Consider the following 18,902-nt stretch of genomic DNA (forward strand, 5'->3'; position numbering starts at 1 on the left):
TCGAGGGAAGAAGTGATAGGACTTTGCAAGGGCTTTGAAGCTGACAGAGATAGTTATCAATAGGAAAAGAAAACTACAGACAAAATATTGTGTCCCCTGAGTATATGTGTCAGGTATCTGCAAGACAACCTGCACTAGTGAGCAGGTGAACTGCTCTGGTGAGCTCCTGTGGCCAGATGACCATGCCAGCAAGCAGTCCTTACTGGTTCTCCAGCAAACTGTCCCAAAATGAACAACCAGCCAAATTTGCAACAGGTGTGCATAACAAATTCTTTGAATTTGAACTACAAATGACTTTAAAGTCTGAAGCCTTCTGGCACATCTCTTCTGTTTCTCCCTTTGTGTTTCAAACACTCCTTAGTTTGCAGCATTTTGTTTGATACAACATCAATTATCACAAAGTAAAACCTGCTCTCACCTCCGACAGAGTTTCCTTTCATAGTGAAGAACTCACTGAGGATTGCGTTGCATTCATGAAGACTCATCTGTTGCTGGCTGAACCAGTTCTGGCTGGGATGGAGTTGACGATCTTCACAGCAGCCCTTATAGTGGTATGTTTGGGATTGGTGACTAAAACAGTGTTGATAACACACCTGTACTTTGGCTGTTGTTAAACAGTGCTTGTACAATGTCAAGTACAAGTGCCTCTTTCTCTTTTTCTTATCTTACTCCCACAACTGGGGATGGACAAGTAGTTGGGATGGGACACATGGGACAACAGACCCAACTTGGCCACGGGGATTTTCTGAATCATAAGGTGCTGTGCTCAGCAACAAAAGCTCAGTGAAAACGAGGAGGAAGTGGGGATGTCTGTCTTTCCGAATAACCATCACATGTTCTGAGGGCCAACTTTCAAGGAAGTGGCTAAATAGCTGCCTGCTGATGGGAAGTAGTGAATAAAATTCTTATTTTGCTTTGCTTTCACACTTAGAATCAGTTTAATAGGGGAAGAAAAAGTTAGCTTGATCCACCAGTTTTCTTGCCTTTTATTTTCTCCCCATCTTGTGGGAAAGAGGTCTCAGTGCGTTTGGCTGCTGGCTGGAGTCAACCCATCACTCTAGGTGAAGGTAAATCCAAGCTGAATTGGGTAGGAGTATATGTTTCAGACTCAACAGGTGAAATATCTTTTTTTTTTGTGAGCATTTTTAGGAAAACCTAGTGGGTGTGCCTTTAGATAAACACCAAATTGAACAGATAACAGATTGTAAACCCATAGCATGGACTCATGCAGAGAAGGCATTTGATTAGAGGCAAGACACATTGAGCAATCAAAACAATTAACTTCTCAGCACCATACCAGGTGCTGGTTGGTTTGCATTGCTTTTACTTCCTTTAAAGAACGAGTCTGAGATGTGTTTTAATGTCTTTATTCTTAGGTCAAACAATATCATCACTGAATTGAAGAACGAGGTTACTGGTTGAGATACAAGATTGGTGTGAAACAAACATGGAAGATAACACTTTGCAAATAAATTAATACAGAATAATTGTCTTTGCATAGTTCAGAAGTGAAAAGTAGGAGGCAGCAGTGCGCACGTGCTGTGAACTGACACACAACACCACGAAAACCCAGGTTCCTAGATGAACTCTTGCAGCTGCAAATAAAACAAACCAAACCAAAAATACCCCAAACCTTAGAGAGGGCTAACTATGAAAAACCAGGCAGAAAGAGAACTAACGAGCTTTTTTTTTTTCTTTTTCTTTTTCTTTTTTTTCTTTTTTGTTTTTCTGTTAAACAGACCATGCTGCAGAAGGAGTGTTTGCTCTACAGACACAGGTGCTTTTAGATAATCTGCCTTGGCATGCCATAGCCTGTCATACCCGACTGTGAGGCTCCTTTGTTGCTGCCCATCTGAAGGCCTATTACGTTCTGTCCCTGACGAAGCTGCTCTTCTGAAAATCCTCGTCGATTCTGCTGTGCTTTCCTGTCCAGATGCACACAAAAAAGTAACACACACACACATGCAGTCATTCTGCAGATGCCCAAATGATCACGAAAAGCAATCTGAAATTGGCTTGTGTTAACAGATGTTCCCCTTGTAACGCAATACTTCATTTGTACCATCCCACAGGGTGGACAATACTGGCTGCGCTAATTGCTTTCTTGCAGTTAGAAGCAATACTCTAGTCAAACCCACACTACTTCAGAATTTCACTGTTCCTCTTACTCAAGACCCCCAGGGTTATAGCTTCCCCAGCAGCTGTGACAGGTAAAATATTTATGTAATGCTGTATAAAACACTCATAATAGGCTTAAGTTTGTGTTCCGCCCTCTTGCTCTTAAAAGCTGTTGTCTGTGGGATCTGATCACTGAGATACTTATCTGTGCAGTAATACAGTTTGATATCCATCCAGAGCAACAGGATACATTATTGGCATAATTCACTTCAGTGAAATGAATGTGAGCTGGATGTACCCAGAGAAACAATGGGGCAGAAAAATGACTTGCTCATTTTCACAAGAGTGGATGATGGTTGCCTGCAGGACAGAAAAATTATCCTGTTGCCTTTTCCAGATCTCTCTCTTCCAAAGACTTTGGCCTTTGCACCTGTGTCTTAACTGTATGCAAGTCCTTTATCTTCCGTCAAAACGCACTGACCACTTTTGTTTGGTCCTAGTGGTCTCAAAAGCCTTTTAGATCAATGAACATTTGTTGGCCCTTAAAAGGAGACTCTTTTCCCTCAAAATAGCTCTGGGGACAGAAGTGGCTGTCAAGTCTCTGTTAAACACAAAAGTTTGTACGCTATTAATCTTTCTTTTAAGCAAGGTGGTGAAAACAAGCCACTTGGACAAGAGAAGGGTCGGTCTGTTGCTGCAGCAGAGGCCCAAAGGGAGGGAGGCTCTCAGTCAGCTCCCAGACAGGTACAATCTGACTGCTTGCTGTGACTGTTTGTCCTGGGATCACCTTACGCCGCAATACAGCATCACATTGCAATTCTCCTCCTCTCCCCACCCCACCACTAGATGGGAATGCTAGATTAGGTGCCTGCTGTGATTGCAAGCCATCAACGCCATCCTCCGTGGGGGTCTGTCCAGTACTGTGCTGAGCGCCATGGCTTGAGTCCAGCAGAGCACTTAAGCTCTGTGCCGGGCTCAGGGTGTTCAGGACATCGCAGGAGAGGAACCCATGTTCATGAAAGCAAAGCAGAAAGTTAAGGAACAGCCTCAGACAACCAGCCAACTGGTTGTTGTTCTTCTTTGCATCTCTGATGCTAATGCACAGACTAATATGAGGGTTTATAGAGGCCCACCGCAGGATCTCAGGCCCAGAGCTCTTCCCAGAAAGTACGCCACTCTGGAGGGAAGCATGCAGGACTTGGGGCGCCTCAGAAAGCCACCCTGTCTCCCTGCTGCTAAATGTCTTTTCCAGAATCCTTACATGGGCAGTGAACCACTGCCAGAACCTCTGAGAGAGGATGTTTTTGGAACTATTCCTATGACTTAACTCAATCTCAGGTTCACTGCGTCTGCCTTTATTTAATTAAAATCCCAGGAACACTTTTTTTTTTTTTTTTTCCCTCACAGACTTTTCAGCTGTGCCAAGGAATAATTTCGCAGAAAGTTGATATGTAACTATCTATGATCAGGAAATGAGAATTGCAAGGAAGACATCAGAGAGAGAAAGAGAACCAAAAGGAAGTCTGGATAGGCTAATAAAAGTTGACTATATGTACAGTTTGTATCATCTAGCGTTATTTTTATGATCATAAGCACCGCCCTTAGTCTACTATGACATTACAGATAACAACATGTACTTAAGATTTGCTTTTAGGTTAATATAAATGGCCTTAAATGACACTGTAGAAACGCAGGTGAGGGCAAGCCTACTCCCCTCAAAGCCTCACACTACTACAAGCTGTGCTTGGTCTCTCTGCCGTCACCCTTACCACCATGTGAGCACACGATACCACCACACAGCCTTGTTAACTTTTTGTGCCAGCTTCGCATCAGCACTCGAGGCTGCCAACCCACTAAACAGCTCACCAGGACACACAAGGAAAGGACAACCAGGCACGACGGAAGCAGGCATGAGAGACACTGGCAATGGAAAGTTAAAAGCTTAGCCCAAGTGTGGGGGTATCTTGGTCACTGCAGATCCACATGTGGATACTCTTATTCCACTTCATCTCGACATCTTTCAATTCAATTTAAGGTGATTAAGGATCAACCTGACAGCCCTGACTCACGACTAACACTGGGTGGCAGTGAGGGCCTTGGTCTGCCTAAAGGGGTGGTTAAGCTACTCAGAAAACAGCTCCTGACCTGCCATATGTTATTTCCTTATAGAAATAACACCAGTTTTCCTGAAGGCAGTGGCTACAGAATAGTCTTTCAGGGACTGCAGTACATATGTGTTGGTTATCCATACAGCACAGGCAGAACAGACAGCTAGGGGAGGAGGGAGGTGATCGTGTCTCCAATTACGCCAATGAAAACTGTTCCCACCCACAATTAAGAGCCCAGATTAAAATTAATTTTTCCATGTAGGACTTTGTTGTAGTTACATAAAACAAATAAGCCTGTCTGGGTCATAGTGATTTCACGTCTGGTTTACATTAAAGCTTGTAACTGGATTTGAATTTTAAAACCAATTATATTCAGTAAATACAAATCTCTTTGTGGACTGTATTACATAAATTTAAACTAATTTCATATGAAGAATGTATAGGAGTTTTCACTTGTTCACCTAAAATTCAAGTTTCCTTTAGCCTCAATTAAACCTGCTCAAGCTTCTAGACAAACAAAGCAAAGTTTGCTTTGTTTTTGCTGATCCTCACCTAGACGTTAGAAAATTCAAAGAAAACAATGACCAGGAGGCAGCACTTTTTTTGCTAATATGCTTCAGTCATTTCAGTATTAGAAATACTCTTGGATGGAGGAATCTCATTTCAATACCATGCCCGTGGGGCAGGAGGACTAACTGTGGGAAGATTTCCTTTTCTTCCTGTCCTTCTTCTCAGCCTTCTCAGCCAAAATAAATGGCGCTTTAGAGCAAATAAACATCTTAGCCAAGACAGGGAATTCTTCCCAGATAAGCGCTACTCCACAAGATTAAAAGTGACCAGGGAAGGAAATCAATTTCAGTTTGAAAAAAAAAAAAAAAAAGAAAAAAATGGAAAGAGGCTCCTTGTCTTCTGTTTGCTAGGTAAAGGGTCATGTTCTCAGCATGTCTCTCCATGTGGGGGTTTGCTGACATATAAGACAGCCTTCTCTTCATGAGGCTTTATGTTATCTGATGTGGGGCAAAATGTCACCTTTCCTGCCAGCTACTCTTAGGACACACACATCTGCACAGCTGCTGCCACTTTAATTCTCTTTTCTTCATAAATGGATATAGAGGATTAGCTGAAGCTGCTAAACAGATGAATGTCATCGAAACTGGTTGCTGAATTTCCCAAGTTTTATTGATCTCCTTCCAAGGACTAAGAGACAGGGATAATGTCAGGGGATAAGAAAATTTTGCCTCTTCAGCGATCAATGTTGGCACCTCGCACAGCAAGATGGATGTGCTGCAGATATCCCTAGGGTGGGATGCTGCACTTCTCCCTGTGTGCAGTTCCAGGAGGGTCCCCATGTGTGCACGCACACATCCATGCCAACACAGCCTCCTAGCAGCCTTGATATAAAAGGCTGCCTCCAGGAGGAACCCAGAGCTGGAGCCATAGGCAAGGAGCTCCATAGTCCTGGTACCAAAAGTGCCTTAACAATCCCAGGGCAGGAGAGACATGTAAGGTGGGATGAAGAGGGCTATCTGAGAAAAGGCAGCAGCATGGATGCACTGCACTGCTCCCATGAAGTTCCTCCCCAGCAGCCCTAGCATAACTTCAGACTGAGGAGGTATGGTTAGGCATCGTCCTAATAGTGATGTCAATAAGCTGGGAACCAGTGAAAGGCAGAAAATGCTGCTGCCTGGTTGGGTATTTGTTTTCCTCATCTAGAGTCCAGAGAGAAAATCTCTGCATTATAAGGAAATGTTGGAAAGATTCTTCCTTTCCTTCCCCAGTAAATTTCTTCAAAGTCTAAAGATAGAGAGCATTACCATCTTCCCATGGAAGACAGCTCTGGGTGTTACCTGTGAAACCAGGATGGGTCCCCTTTGTAGCATCCGTCATCCTTGGTGACCGCCAAACTGCCTAGGGCCATTAAGGTTCTCTGCACTGCTGCCATATCCTTCCCTGGAAAGCCAAACAGTGAAAACAATATAAGAAATCTTTGCACAACAAATAGCTTGGCACACGGACAAACAATTTCCTCCAATGTATTAACTATTTCCCTTGGCTCCCCTGAACAACTACATTAATAGCATTATAAATGCTATTTTAGACTTGCTCAAATGGAGGTGCTGACATGCAAGAGCTTATTAAAAGTCAGAGGGACCATGCTAGAGCAAAACTTAACTATTCATGCATTGCCAGACTTCCAGGCTATTTTAATGCCTTCCCCCATGCTGTTTTAAGTCCTTCTAGATAATTGCATTGGCAGAAATTTTGTCTTTAGAAGAGGTCATTTTGGCATACAGGGAATGAAAATACACTCAGTAAAATGTGGCTGAAGGAGAGCTATGTGGCAAGTAACTGTGCTGTGCCTCAGCTTCTCCACCTGTAAACCAATCCCACTATCTAGCCACCAGCAATTTCAGACTGTCCCTGTGCTGACAGAATTCCTGGCAGTCCTCGAGAGGTCCCGTGCAGATAACTAGGATCAGCCCTTCCCAAATTGCTCTTCAAATCAAATCCCAAATCCTCCCTACTGGCTTCCTTTCACGGGCTGCCAAAAGTTGATGCTCTGCACTTTCATACCTTCAGTTCCTGCCATCCAGTCCTGACTTTCACTGTCCTTCGACATTCTCCCACCTTACCTTATCTCACTTCATTCCTCATTTTGACAAATCAGGGCTCATTCCATCTTTAGCCAAATAAAATTTCCATATCTGGTCTCCACTAGTTGTTCGGGTTCCCCCAACAAACAGTGGAGAGAGAAAAGCTTCTTGGGGGATAATTTCCCATCTATAGCGGGAGAGGGTGACTTTGCATATCATTTGCTTAGATTAATGCTTTCCACATACCCTAAAATTCACCAGGTTTCCAAGATGGCTCCTTGAAATGTATTTTCAAAAGAGGTTGCTATTCCCACTGCCAACATTGTTTTTTTAATTTAAAAAAAATTGTATCCACTCCTCCTGTCCCTCCTTCCAAAATAAAGATAATAAATTCTCATTTTGCATCAGTATCTTCTGTTGATTCCTCCAAAAAGGAATCACTTTTTAAAAAAGTGATTTTAAAAAAAAAATTAAGATTTTTCCTATTTTCTTGTTTCTTCCCCTCCATTTTGCCACTTGTTGAGAAAAGGGCAGAGAACGTAAAACAGCAAATAAAACCAGGCAGACTCTAACTCATTACTCAGCCCAAACAAGGTAACTTTTGGAAAACTTTCTAGCAAAAATGAACAACTCAGCTTCACTAGGAGTTGACTTATGTCTATCCAGTGGTGAGGGTTGGTAAGTTATTGGAACTTGTCTCATACATCTTTCGCATCTCCCTTCTTCTGAAATGCCTCCCTAACTGTTTCCACGACTCCCCTCCCTTCCTTTCTTTTTCAGTTCTTCCTCTTTCCTGAAATCACTTTTCTAGTTAATGGATCTGATGTTGAGTGCAAGTTCTTCACATAAGGAAATGAGTTACTCACAAAAACACCCAAACCACGTGATACTCGAGACATGACTATGACAACAGACTTCGGGAATACCTCCAGTGGATGGATATTAATGAAAAACATCATAGACCAGCTGAAGCGCACAGGAAAGCAACTGTGTGTTTATGGTACACATAGCCCCAGTTGTGGGCAGATTAATCTCAGGGCTCTGTTTCACACCAACCTAAATGTGCATAGCACTGGCTCAGGTGACGGATGCACCCTAAAGCTGAAAACGTCTAGCAGCTTCCTACTGCGACTGCCATACAGCCTATTAAGTTTACAGGAATCCTCTCCACAGGGGACCATGTGTGCAGAAAACAAATTGTCAGCTGAGCAGAGTCCTTGCTTTGCTGTGCTTGTTAAGGCAGGCTGTGTCAGATGAGGTTCCTGCTTAAGGGAGGGCCATGGGAGAGCCCGACATCTCGCACGTACGCAGGCACACGTGGAGCAGCGCGAGGTGGGGACTCAGAGCTGCCCGAAGCAGGGAATGTACCATATGCTGTAACAGATGCCACACATAACGTCCTCGGGATGCCTCCCGTGTAATGAGGAGCATCGTAACTGACTGGGATGAAAAAGGATGTAGGAAAAGGATTTGAAAGTGAATGAGCTGAATAATGATGGCGAACACACACACACACAGAAAAAAAAAAAAAAAAAAAAAAAAGAGAGAGAGAAACAAAAGACGGGTAGCAAAACATCATGATCAGCCCGGCAGAGCCATCTGGCAGCCTCCCCCACGCTCCACGCTCTGCTTTATCTGTCAGCGGCGAGGGGGAGACGCGGCAGGGGAAGAAGGGCCCAGGAAGGAGCCCGGCGCCACGTGATGAAACAAAGCAGCGGCTGAGGCCCCGCTTCGTGGGGCCCCCGCGATGTGTGTGACAGATGCTGTGGGAGAGGAACGACCCCGCATCTCTGTCATCCTGTGACATTCACCATCCCGTCCTTCATGGTGTGCTCTGAATGGCACAGCCTCGTACAGGAGAAGGAGGGGGCCTCTGGTCACTTCTTTCTTTGGGTGCCCTCTCTCTCTGGGGGAAACCTGGCCTGAAGGCCTTCCTCTCCAGGCCCACAAAGGGGAAGGCCTGGACCCACAGAGGGAGAACTGCTCTGTATCCCCAAAATGCTGCTTTGTGCATCCAGAGACACATCTGCCTCTTACCTATCTGGAAACATACCTGGGAAGTATCTGTAAAAAACAGTGACCATCCTTCTCTTGGGCATGGATTAGGGAAAGCTGCTCAGCCCAGTACATTTAAGAAAGGACCAAAAGAGGTGACAGCTCACTTGGACCAAGAAGCCACAGAAATAAAGGAAAATACAACAGATGGACCGAGTGAGTTTGAAAAAAACAACAGCAGACTGCATACTAAAACATTTTCATTAATCATTACTAAGAATCTCAAAGCAAAAGCTCTCAGAAAACAATCAGTGCCAGAGAGAAACTGTTTTGTCAGACACACGTAATTTCCTTTCCCTATAAACATACACTGATGTCCCCTCTCTTTCTAAACAGGTTGTGGTCTGGAAATATTTTATGAAATGTAGGGGTACTGTAATTATGAAACAGTGAAAAAGATACCGTCCTCTCTGTCTAGCTAATGCAGCCAGGTTCAGCTGCTCCAGCCCCGAGGCAGCACAGATGCTAGAGGTCAGAGCTATGGTTAGACACAAGAAGCTCACACAGACTCAATCCTGGAGAGACATGCTGTTTCATCTCAGCACAGGAATAAGCAGCAGGAGGAATAGAAAGAGAATGGGGAAGTGAGGAGACGCATATTAGTTTTGGGAAGTCCTAAAACAACATTGGAGAAAAGTCCTGTATGTCTCACTCCTGAGTCCTGAGTTGTGTTTTGATTTTCTGACATCTGGAAGTTACCGGTTTATTCCCTTACATCTGCTGAAGAAAGGTGATGAGTGAAAGCAAGAAAATGAAGAGAGAGCTACCACCTTGAGGAGCTTTTTCTCTTAAAAGGAAGTGCTTTTCATCATAAAGATCAGCATACTGTTCTTTCACTTTCATCATGCAAAGCCATTACAAGATGCAGATGACAGCAAAGGAAAACACCTGAAATAAGCTGTTATCATCCCTCACAAGATAGATGGAGCTTCTCTTTCAACAGCCTGCCAGGCTGGGGAGGAGGATGTTACCCCAGGGAAGTAAAAATCCTTTAATTTAAAGGTGGATTGCAAGAAACACAAAACACTGACCTGGAAAAAACAATCCAGCCCTTGTGTCCAAGGTGGGACCTGTCAAATAAATCCAGTACCCTGAGAACATCACAGATCCCAGCAATGCCAGCTGTCAGCACATCCTTCCTCCCCTGTAACTCATCTGCACAGAGCTCCCTCATCCTTTGTGCCTCAAGCTGTCCTTCAGAAGAGTGATCCTTTCCACATCAGCCTGTGGAAACATAACCCACTCTTCGCTCCACGTTCATTCCTGCATTAACTATACTGACCAGCCTTCTCCACCTTTCTCCATAGATTGTTCTCCTCTTTTCACCATTTCAGTCTCTTGGAAGATTTCCCAGTTTCACTTCTCCACACACCTGCCTTTCTCTGCCCTGCTGCTGTCTTTGCTTTGAGTCCTTACATGAAGCATTTTGCATCACCTCACCCAGAGAGATGCAGGATACAGCGCATATTTTGATGGAGCACCACGAAGGGGTGCATCACCACAGAAGTGACTCAGCTCTCCTGCAACTGGAATGCACGGTGTCCACTTCATGAATGGGATGGAGAGAGCCTTCACCTGGTTTACTGCAAAGCTACAGGGGCACTCTGGATTTTTTTGCTGTTGCCATAGTGACCTTTCTAGAAAGATTGTACTGTTGCAGAGAGATGCTCAGCTAACATGATGTTACCAGTGGTTTCTGCTTCTCACTAGTCATAGATGAGCCCTCATTAGCTCTATAGAGACATATCTGCTCCTGGCAATGCATTTTATAGCTCTAATTTGAGCTTTGCTTATAATTTGAAAACTGCAATAAAAGCTTGTTGTCACAAAATAAGGGTTTTCCATAGTTGCTATTAGAAGTTATTTACTTGGAAATAATTAGCACAGAGAGCATTTGTTTTATTAGGTCTGCAGATTTCTGTCAGAATGATGGGCTTTTGGATAACACATGAGCTTGGAAAAGCTCCATTATGCCCTCAGGGTAATATAAATCTCTCAGAGGAGATAATGCACCACCGGAAGAACACAGTAATGAGATAAGGCAAACAGAAACAAAAGATAATTACATTAGAGAATATGCCTTAGACAAAATGCACCATTACAACACATCAAAGCAAAGTAAAATGAAGGTTGCAAACTGGCTTCCAGTTTATTATTTTTACCTTCCCACAAATCCACCGTCTGGAAAATATCTGTTGTTCTTACTCCGTAGATTTCAGCAGCTTTTAAGAACTGGGAAATTTGTTCCATCTGCTTGAAAGCCATTTTTGATTCAGAGATCTTTGCAATGGGCTCATTTCCCTTTGGATGTAAACTGTTTATTAACTTGCATAACAGCTGAGAGAGAAACACAGAAACAGAAGTAGAAAGAAGTCACCAAAGTAGAAGGTAATTTCTGCACATGAAACGATGCTGCAAAATGCTTTTGACCTGGCCGGTTTCTATCAGGGACATAATTTCTTTGATTAAAAAACAAAGAAGAGACTTGGTAATAATCAAAGTATATTAGAAACGCATTAGAGCTTTTGTTAACTGATGGCAATAGCCTGACCAAATAAATCCTAATCTGCTAGAGACAACAAAGCAATCACTGGTAAAGGTTATATAATGGCTGAGAAGAAACCACATGCCTGAGCCAAAAAAATAAGCAATGTCAATTGAAATACTGCTACAGTCACTTTGGCAGAGGTTCAATGATTAGCGTATTCCTACAGCCCACTGCAAACAGCAGCATCTGCCTGTTGTTCAGTAAACCAACAGAATACAATGTTTTAGCTACAGAACGATTCCCAAACAAGAAAACAGTTATGACATAAACCAGTCCATCAGATTTTCTACATCTATTCAATTTTTTATGTTGACAATGATGATTTCTTGAAGACAAAATTGTACATCTAATTTTAAAAACAGATCTCATTTAACTGCATGAGAAAAGGCGCTGAAGGAATGAGTCATACTCATATATAATGTGCATGACTCACAGGAGTCATAAGCACTGTACTAATCCCAGTACACTGGTGGAATAATTATTTTCTTAGATTAAGATTCCCAGCCAAAAGGACATCACTCAGATGCTAAGGTACACATTTCTGCACTGTCCATGAGCACAAACCAATTTAGCCAAGATGAACACAGAAAATAAGGACACATGATAATAAATACAAATTTACTGTGCACATAAAGTCACAGAGATGCAGAATTAGACAGAACACTTACCGTCCCATCCATCAACCAGGTCTGAAAATGCTGCCTTCCAGGAGGAGGGTGCTCTATCTGTTCTCCACACTGTACAATAATCCAGTTCACCAGCCTGGACTCTAATTCCGGGTCATATTTCTGTTCAATCTTTTCTTGAACTTCTCGGCTTAAGCCATAGCTTGGTCCTCTGTTAGCCATCTCTGGAACCAAAGCAGAACTTAGTTAGTGGGCAAGATCCTGTTCTGCAGCTTTGGAGAAGGCACCAGAAAATTAAAGTATAAAAGAGTGAACAGCCTGCCCTATAGGCAGTCAAACAGTTGTTCATCAACACTGAAGGTAATTGTATGGCACCGCTTATAGCTGTTCTGCAGAACAGGGGAGGGACCGGGGGGGAATATCCTTTTCCAAAAGCACACATCAGCCACAACATTAAAAAACAAATAAAAGAGAAAACAGAAATACACTCCCCTAACCCAACCACAAACACAGAGGATGAAAAGGAAGATTTAAAGCAGGGAAGGTTTTAGAGAGAGTTCTGTTCTGATTACAGAGAGTACAATAGTGTTCTCAGATGAATGTTAAAAACTGCCTGCAAATCCAGAAGCACTTGAAAATTGCCTACCTAATGCTTGCCAATAAGGAGGAGGTTATACATGGGAGCCCGAGGAATCCTTTCAGAGATGCAGTCAGGTTCGTCTTCAGTAGCGATGCAGGGATGGATATCCAGAGATTGGCAAGCTGAAAGGCGACGACGAATTTAAGAGATGAAGGCTGCCACAATGCTCTGCTGCTGCTGCAGCATCGTGGTTTGAAGACGGGTGTATTGATTTGATTTCCCTCACATATGAGGAGGGTCAGAGCAGGGGCGTTGCTAAGAGCCATTAAAGAGGCCTGCCTACTCAGTCACAGCCAGGGGAGCCTGTTTATCTCGCCCATCTGCAGCCTGCTCTCAGGCGTGTTTTCTCAGCCCTGTGCCGTTCAGACTCTGTTTTACTCCACCTAGTCTATATCAACCCAAACTACATCGAGCATCCAAGTGCCTGATAGTTAGCAGTACAAACAGAGGGACTTCACCAGATGCTCTGTTAAACAAAGGCAACATAAATTTGTACGCATCTCATGGATTTTTAATCACAAAGCAAAAGCAAGCCCTTTTTCTCCCTGTTCTGCATCATGATGCTAACAAGCTTAGCGTATGAAAAATAATTTCTCTTCTTCCCTGCTCAAGTACTCATAAAAAGTTTCAATAAGGGGCTAATAGGATTGAAAGTCAAGGAAGAGAAAGCTTGCAGCAGAATATTACCATCACTCTATCACTTTTTAGGCTATTAAATAGCATCCCAACAAAACAAGTTAAACCATTAAAACCAAAGGAGAATCACTAAAAAATAGCAAACGTTCTGCAAAGCACAAGGTTCGTACTTTCTGCTGATATGAGTCAGCATACTTACAGTGATAGCGAGGGATCTCTGCCCATGTAGGGATGTTTAAGTTTTGGTTGTACCACTGAAGTGCCGGGAGGGGAAGGAAGGAAAGGGTTGAGACAAGAGACTTCTTTTCAGGTCCCATTTATGCAGATTTATTCTTTATTAAACAAAATCACTTTGCTCCTCTCTGAGTTGCACCAGGCTGTCAAATGTCTTTCATCCACATCAGCCCAGCTACGAAATAGCTCCCATTTGGCAAATGAATCTTGTTCAGCTGGATATGAAAGGAGATCAATAAACCCAAGGTGGATTCACAGTCAGCTTTGCCAACAAAACGCCTGCTGTTGCCTTTAAAAAAGTAAGAAGAGGAAAGAGGTACAGCTCCTTGTATATCTACCTCATAATGGTCTCCTCGTCCATTACTTCTTCATTTTAAGACCATGAATTCTCAGATTTATACTGCTTGAGATGCTTCTGGGCTTGAGAACACTCAAGAAATGAAATATTTAATAGATGTCCTAATTCATTGTTGTCTTCCACGGGCATTTCATTTAGTGCTTTCTCCTCTCTGCACCGGTAGTTTTAAGCCCCTGTGAAGCACTTGATTACATAACTCAGAGCATGTTACGTGATGAGGCCATTACTTGAGCGCTTTCTGTCCCAGAGCACACGCTGCTGGAAGCTCAGCAAATGCACAGAAACCAAGAGGGCAAACCAGGCCTGAAGATGGGAGAAGGAACAAACCGCAGCTGCAACAGTAAACAAGAACATGTGAATTTGCTGGCCTTCCCCCTCAAGCAATGGTTAAGGGCCTAGTGTTCTTTGGCCATCCCACAAAGAACGAGAAACTGCATTTTGTAATTTCAAATCTTTTTGCATTCTTCTATTTAAAAGGGAGCTACCAAGATTGCTCGTCTGTTTCTGGTCACATCAGGGTGCTCATTGCTCACTAGCAAAGAGATTTCTCGAAAGCCATGCCCCTTTGCATAAGCCTCAGCCCCCCTTTCTGATTTGGGGGCAGGGGTTGGTAATTTAACTCTCCTAAGCTGCAGAGCAAAGGTCTCCCCCTGCACAGATGTTGGCTATGCAACCTGTTCTCGAGGGATTGTTCCGTACCGTGGCAGCTGAAAAGCCATCTTGGCCATCAATATCAATTTTTAATAAGGCTTTGAAAACCAGGAAAGCTGCAGAGGGTTGGAGAAACGCCAGCCCCATACCAATATTTTCAAAGTATAAGTAATCAAATCATAAGCCCGTTATTGTGTCATCAACCCTGGGAAAAACAATGGACTGAGTTTGGTTTTCAAAGAGATGGCGTTGACACAATTTACTAAAAGCTCTTCAGTGTATCGCATTTGGTTACGGCCTGATATGTTGATTAGGGAACTCAACTGATTCTGAAGCAACGTGACACATTAAAGAGATTAAAAGCTGGCTAACTAGTAGGCCCTATAATACAACTGCAAATTAGAAATCAATGATCTTGTTTATTTTCATTCAGTTTGTACAAGGATGTGTTCCCACGCCTGAACTATTTAATGTTAATTAGCAGTCACAAAAAAAAAAAAAAAAAAAAAAAAAAAAAGCACAAATTCTAAGTAATGTTCCAGCTCATACAGGCTTTGATGAGTAAACAACGAAAATAAAAATTCCTCCACAAATGACGATAAGGATCAATATGAACTCAGTGCAAAAGCAGGGCCTTTTCAGAGAGCTGCAAGGACAGAGAAGTGCTCTGGAGACTCCTGGTTTCATTCATGGCCTTGCTTTGGCAGAAGATACTTGGAGATGTTATACAGAAGAGTGAGACTGGAGGACAAAAAGAAGCTATTAGAATATCACTATCTTTTTAACTGTGCAAACTGGGTGGCAGAAATATCAGAATTGTGGGGACACTATGACTTTCAAAAATTATAATAAAAAATAAAACAAATTGAACTTTCCCATTTATTTGAAATCCAAAATCTAGAGAGCCTCAAAGACAAAACATGCTGGCTAACTTCAGCAAGTATCTTTGCTTTCATCTGCAAAAGACCTTCTTTGACAGCTCTGAAGGCAAGTCCAAAGCACAGTTTGAAAAAGGACCTTCCTATTTGTGAGACAGACAGAATGCTTCGATGCCTCAATCTGCAATACAAGGCAGCTCCTCAGGCTGCCATGACCAGAAGTGGTTGCCACTCACCACTGGCAACCAGCTCCTGCGGATGCAGTTGCCAACATTTTCAATGCTTTAGGTGACCTAGGAGGCAAATTGTCTCTTTTAAGTCTTTGAGTGGACTGACATACTCCTTGAAAGAAAATCAGCCCAGTTCATTGTATCACCTTTTTATCTTCCCCCAGCAAAACCAGTACCTTCTGACAACTACCTTAGTTTGAAAAATTACACATTGCCATACACATACAGAAGAAATCCCCTGAAAACATGCTCTATTCTTATTCTTAGAGATTTCAGGGTCTCCTAGAATTGGTACCCAAAGACTAGCATGTTCTGGCATGCCTTCTGCCAGGCAAGCCCTACTCCGAACAGAAGCAAAGGAGAGGACTCTCCTGAGGCCCAGCTGACCCCGGACAGCCTGTGTCCTTCAGGAGTTGCTCTCCCAGGACCACAGTCCGGGCAGGCCATTCACATTGCTCCCACCTCCAGGCGTGCTGCTGCTCAGCATACCTTTGCCACAGGCACCGGCACCTGCTTCCACCCCGACGGGCAGCAGTGACCTTCTCACGTTGCCCCGTGGGAGGAGAGTGGACAACTTTGGGCAGGTCAGAAGGCCCCAAAAGAGCACAACCTTTTAAGTGCCAGCCCAAAAACATTTTAAATCTGTAGTTTAGTTTCAGAACCAAGCGACTGGAAGTTTCAGCAGCTGTCATTTGCTTTTCATTCCAAATATAAACGCCGAGCTGGCCAGATCACCTTGCCAAACACAAGACACTGCAGCAGGCTGCGAATGTGCCTTTTCCTCACAACCCCGTGAGCAGATCACAAGCTAGGATTGCTGCATTTCTCCTGTTTCTCTTTAATGAGGTAGAAGCACTGGACCATATAATATACATATGCAGGGCTTTGAAGAGAAATACAAGGTCGAGTCTGCAACTACAGTGTAATAGGTCCTGTAATTTAGATTTATGCCTAACACGTCCAAGGCTATAACTAACATTCTTGTTGTAGGCAAACATACTGTGAAGAGATGAGGTCCTACAGCAGCAAAGTAAACCTGTGCTATAGGAACTGCCCTAGGAGCAGTAAATCTGAGAGCAGTATATTTTTGTCCTTCATCTCCGTCTCTTTCCAGCCATTAATCTCTTCCCCCAGCAAATGCGGTGGCATTAAAGCAATGTAGGTGGCAACCTGCCTGCTGTCAGGCAGAATAGCGAGTTCCCTCCACCTTAGCTGTCGGAGCTGGGCTTGAGAACAAAGGCAGAACAAGGAGATCACACTCTGATTTTTAGCATTTGTGTACATGTCCATTACAGCTGTTGAATTTTCACCAAGCTTTAGTGAAATTCTACATACTTACACATCTGACCAAATGTGTAGATCAGCCCAAAGCAGAGACTGCTTATCTTAGAGACAGTTCAAACACACAATCCTCTTTTCTTTACAGGGACACCATCATCTTTAAACACATAGCTTTAACCTTATTATTTTTTTTATATATAATTCTTAAGGGTGCCTCTTTCTAACAGCACAACTAACACTTAAAAATCAAGTTCAAATCCTACTATTCTTATGGCTTTTCTTTCTTCCACTCTTGTACTGGTTCAGAAAACCTTTTAACAGGGTATTGCAGTCTGACTAGAGCACTGAAAATGTTTGAGCAGCTGCAGACATCGCTAGTTGAAAGTTTCTCTCTAGCACATTTTTATTTGCTAAGAAAAGCAGGGTACCATAAATCTCTTCGCTCCATTGAGTAATTGTGTCCAGGAGAAAGCATGTAATCAAAATTAACATAAAAATGAAACAGCAGGAGGCAGTTCCTCCGAGGCCTACCCAGCTAGGATTTTTTGTGAGCATCGCTTTGTTGATATTCAGGGTTGATGCAAGAGAAGATAAACTGCCTCAACTGAAACTACACAGAACACGTTACCATTTAATTCACACACATAACAGAAAAATAAAAGAAAAAAAAGAAAAAAAAAAAGCTGTGTTGCACTACAAAAAGAAATGAAGTAAGACACAGAACAAGCCAAATACATGACAAGATAAATATACATGCAACGTAAGTTGCATTAGCACAGCTCAACATATAGAGACCAAGAGCACTTGCTTATTAGGAAATTAGTTTAATAAGCTTTATAGACTCTTTCAATGCATACCAGTCTATTGCAGTTTGATTCCAAATACATGCAAAAGAACGCCTATTTTCTTCCCTTTAGAAGGCAAAATAAAATTTTGTTTGACAACTTTCAAATAGTTTCACAGATTTTGCAACAGATCTGAAAAAAAAACAAAAAACGGTGCTAAGGGCTAAAGTCCAGGGACAGTTGAAGTCAGCTGATACTGCTTTTTTTTTTTTTTTTTTAAATTAAATATATCATTTGCATCTTTGGTATTATAGGGTAACCAAGCTTCTGTGCCTAACTGCAAAGGACTGGTTATTTACTCATGAAACTTGAATGACTATAATTAACTCCACGGCAGGAGTTTGAGCTTTGCATGTAAGAAAAATACCTCCAGGTGCTTACTCAACTAGTATTGTTTGATCAAAACCAACAACAGAAGCAGGTGAGCTGCTCAGTTAGTGTCTAGAGCTTCCACATGCCGTGAGAGTGTCAGTCCCAACATGTCCCTACGACACTCAGTGACAGGTGAGCCCAGAAGTCATTTTCAGACTTACCAAAAGTGCAAGACCATGAAAGTGCTAAGAACTTAAGCTTAGCGCATTCATGAAAATGATTAAGAACTATAGATTAAGGTACGCAGAGAAAACCACACCCCAAGCACCACAAGGTAGAATTGCTTATATTGGAAAATTTGGACTCTAGCCGTTCTGTGCAAACGCAGATTATTGCCGAGGAAATACATGTTACATATTCATAAAATACCCTTTGTATGTGGCAGAAAATCAGATGTCCATTAAAAACACAACCAATAAACCCAGAACATAATTCATTTCAAAGTCTCCTAATAATTTGCACTATGCAAAACTTTCCAAATATATAACACCCAAATTTAATACAGTGTTTCCACAAAAGAGAGACATACTTTTTCTTAAACATGACTAACATTGAAAAGAATTCACTATGCAGGCATCTAATGACAAAAATGAAGGAGATGCCTCAGGCAGTAACTTGGGAGACAAACATGGTACCACACAAGATCAGAACAACACTCTAACCTGTGAATATTACTTTACCCAAGACTGTTAAGACTTCCTGATAGGTCAAGAGCTGGTCACAAGTAG

At 42.6% G+C, this 18,902-nt stretch overlaps 1 protein-coding gene across 1 annotated transcript; it reads right to left on the reverse strand.

Annotated features, from left to right (window-relative positions):
• Positions 1-1,783: 1,783 nt before the first annotated feature.
• Positions 1,784-12,271, reverse strand: TAGLN3 (transgelin 3; the record flags this gene model as incomplete). The annotated part of the gene is made up of 4 exons (XM_084285490.1): positions 1,784-1,925; positions 6,074-6,176; positions 11,038-11,212; positions 12,092-12,271. The coding sequence occupies 4 exons, from the start codon at positions 12,269-12,271 to the stop codon at positions 1,784-1,786; spliced, it is 600 nt and encodes a 199-aa protein (XP_084141616.1).
• Positions 12,272-18,902: the final 6,631 nt, after the last annotated feature.

This window comes from Netta rufina, assembly GCF_964035555.1.
Source record: "Netta rufina genome assembly, chromosome: 1".
Classification (NCBI taxonomy): domain Eukaryota; kingdom Metazoa; phylum Chordata; class Aves; order Anseriformes; family Anatidae; genus Netta; species Netta rufina.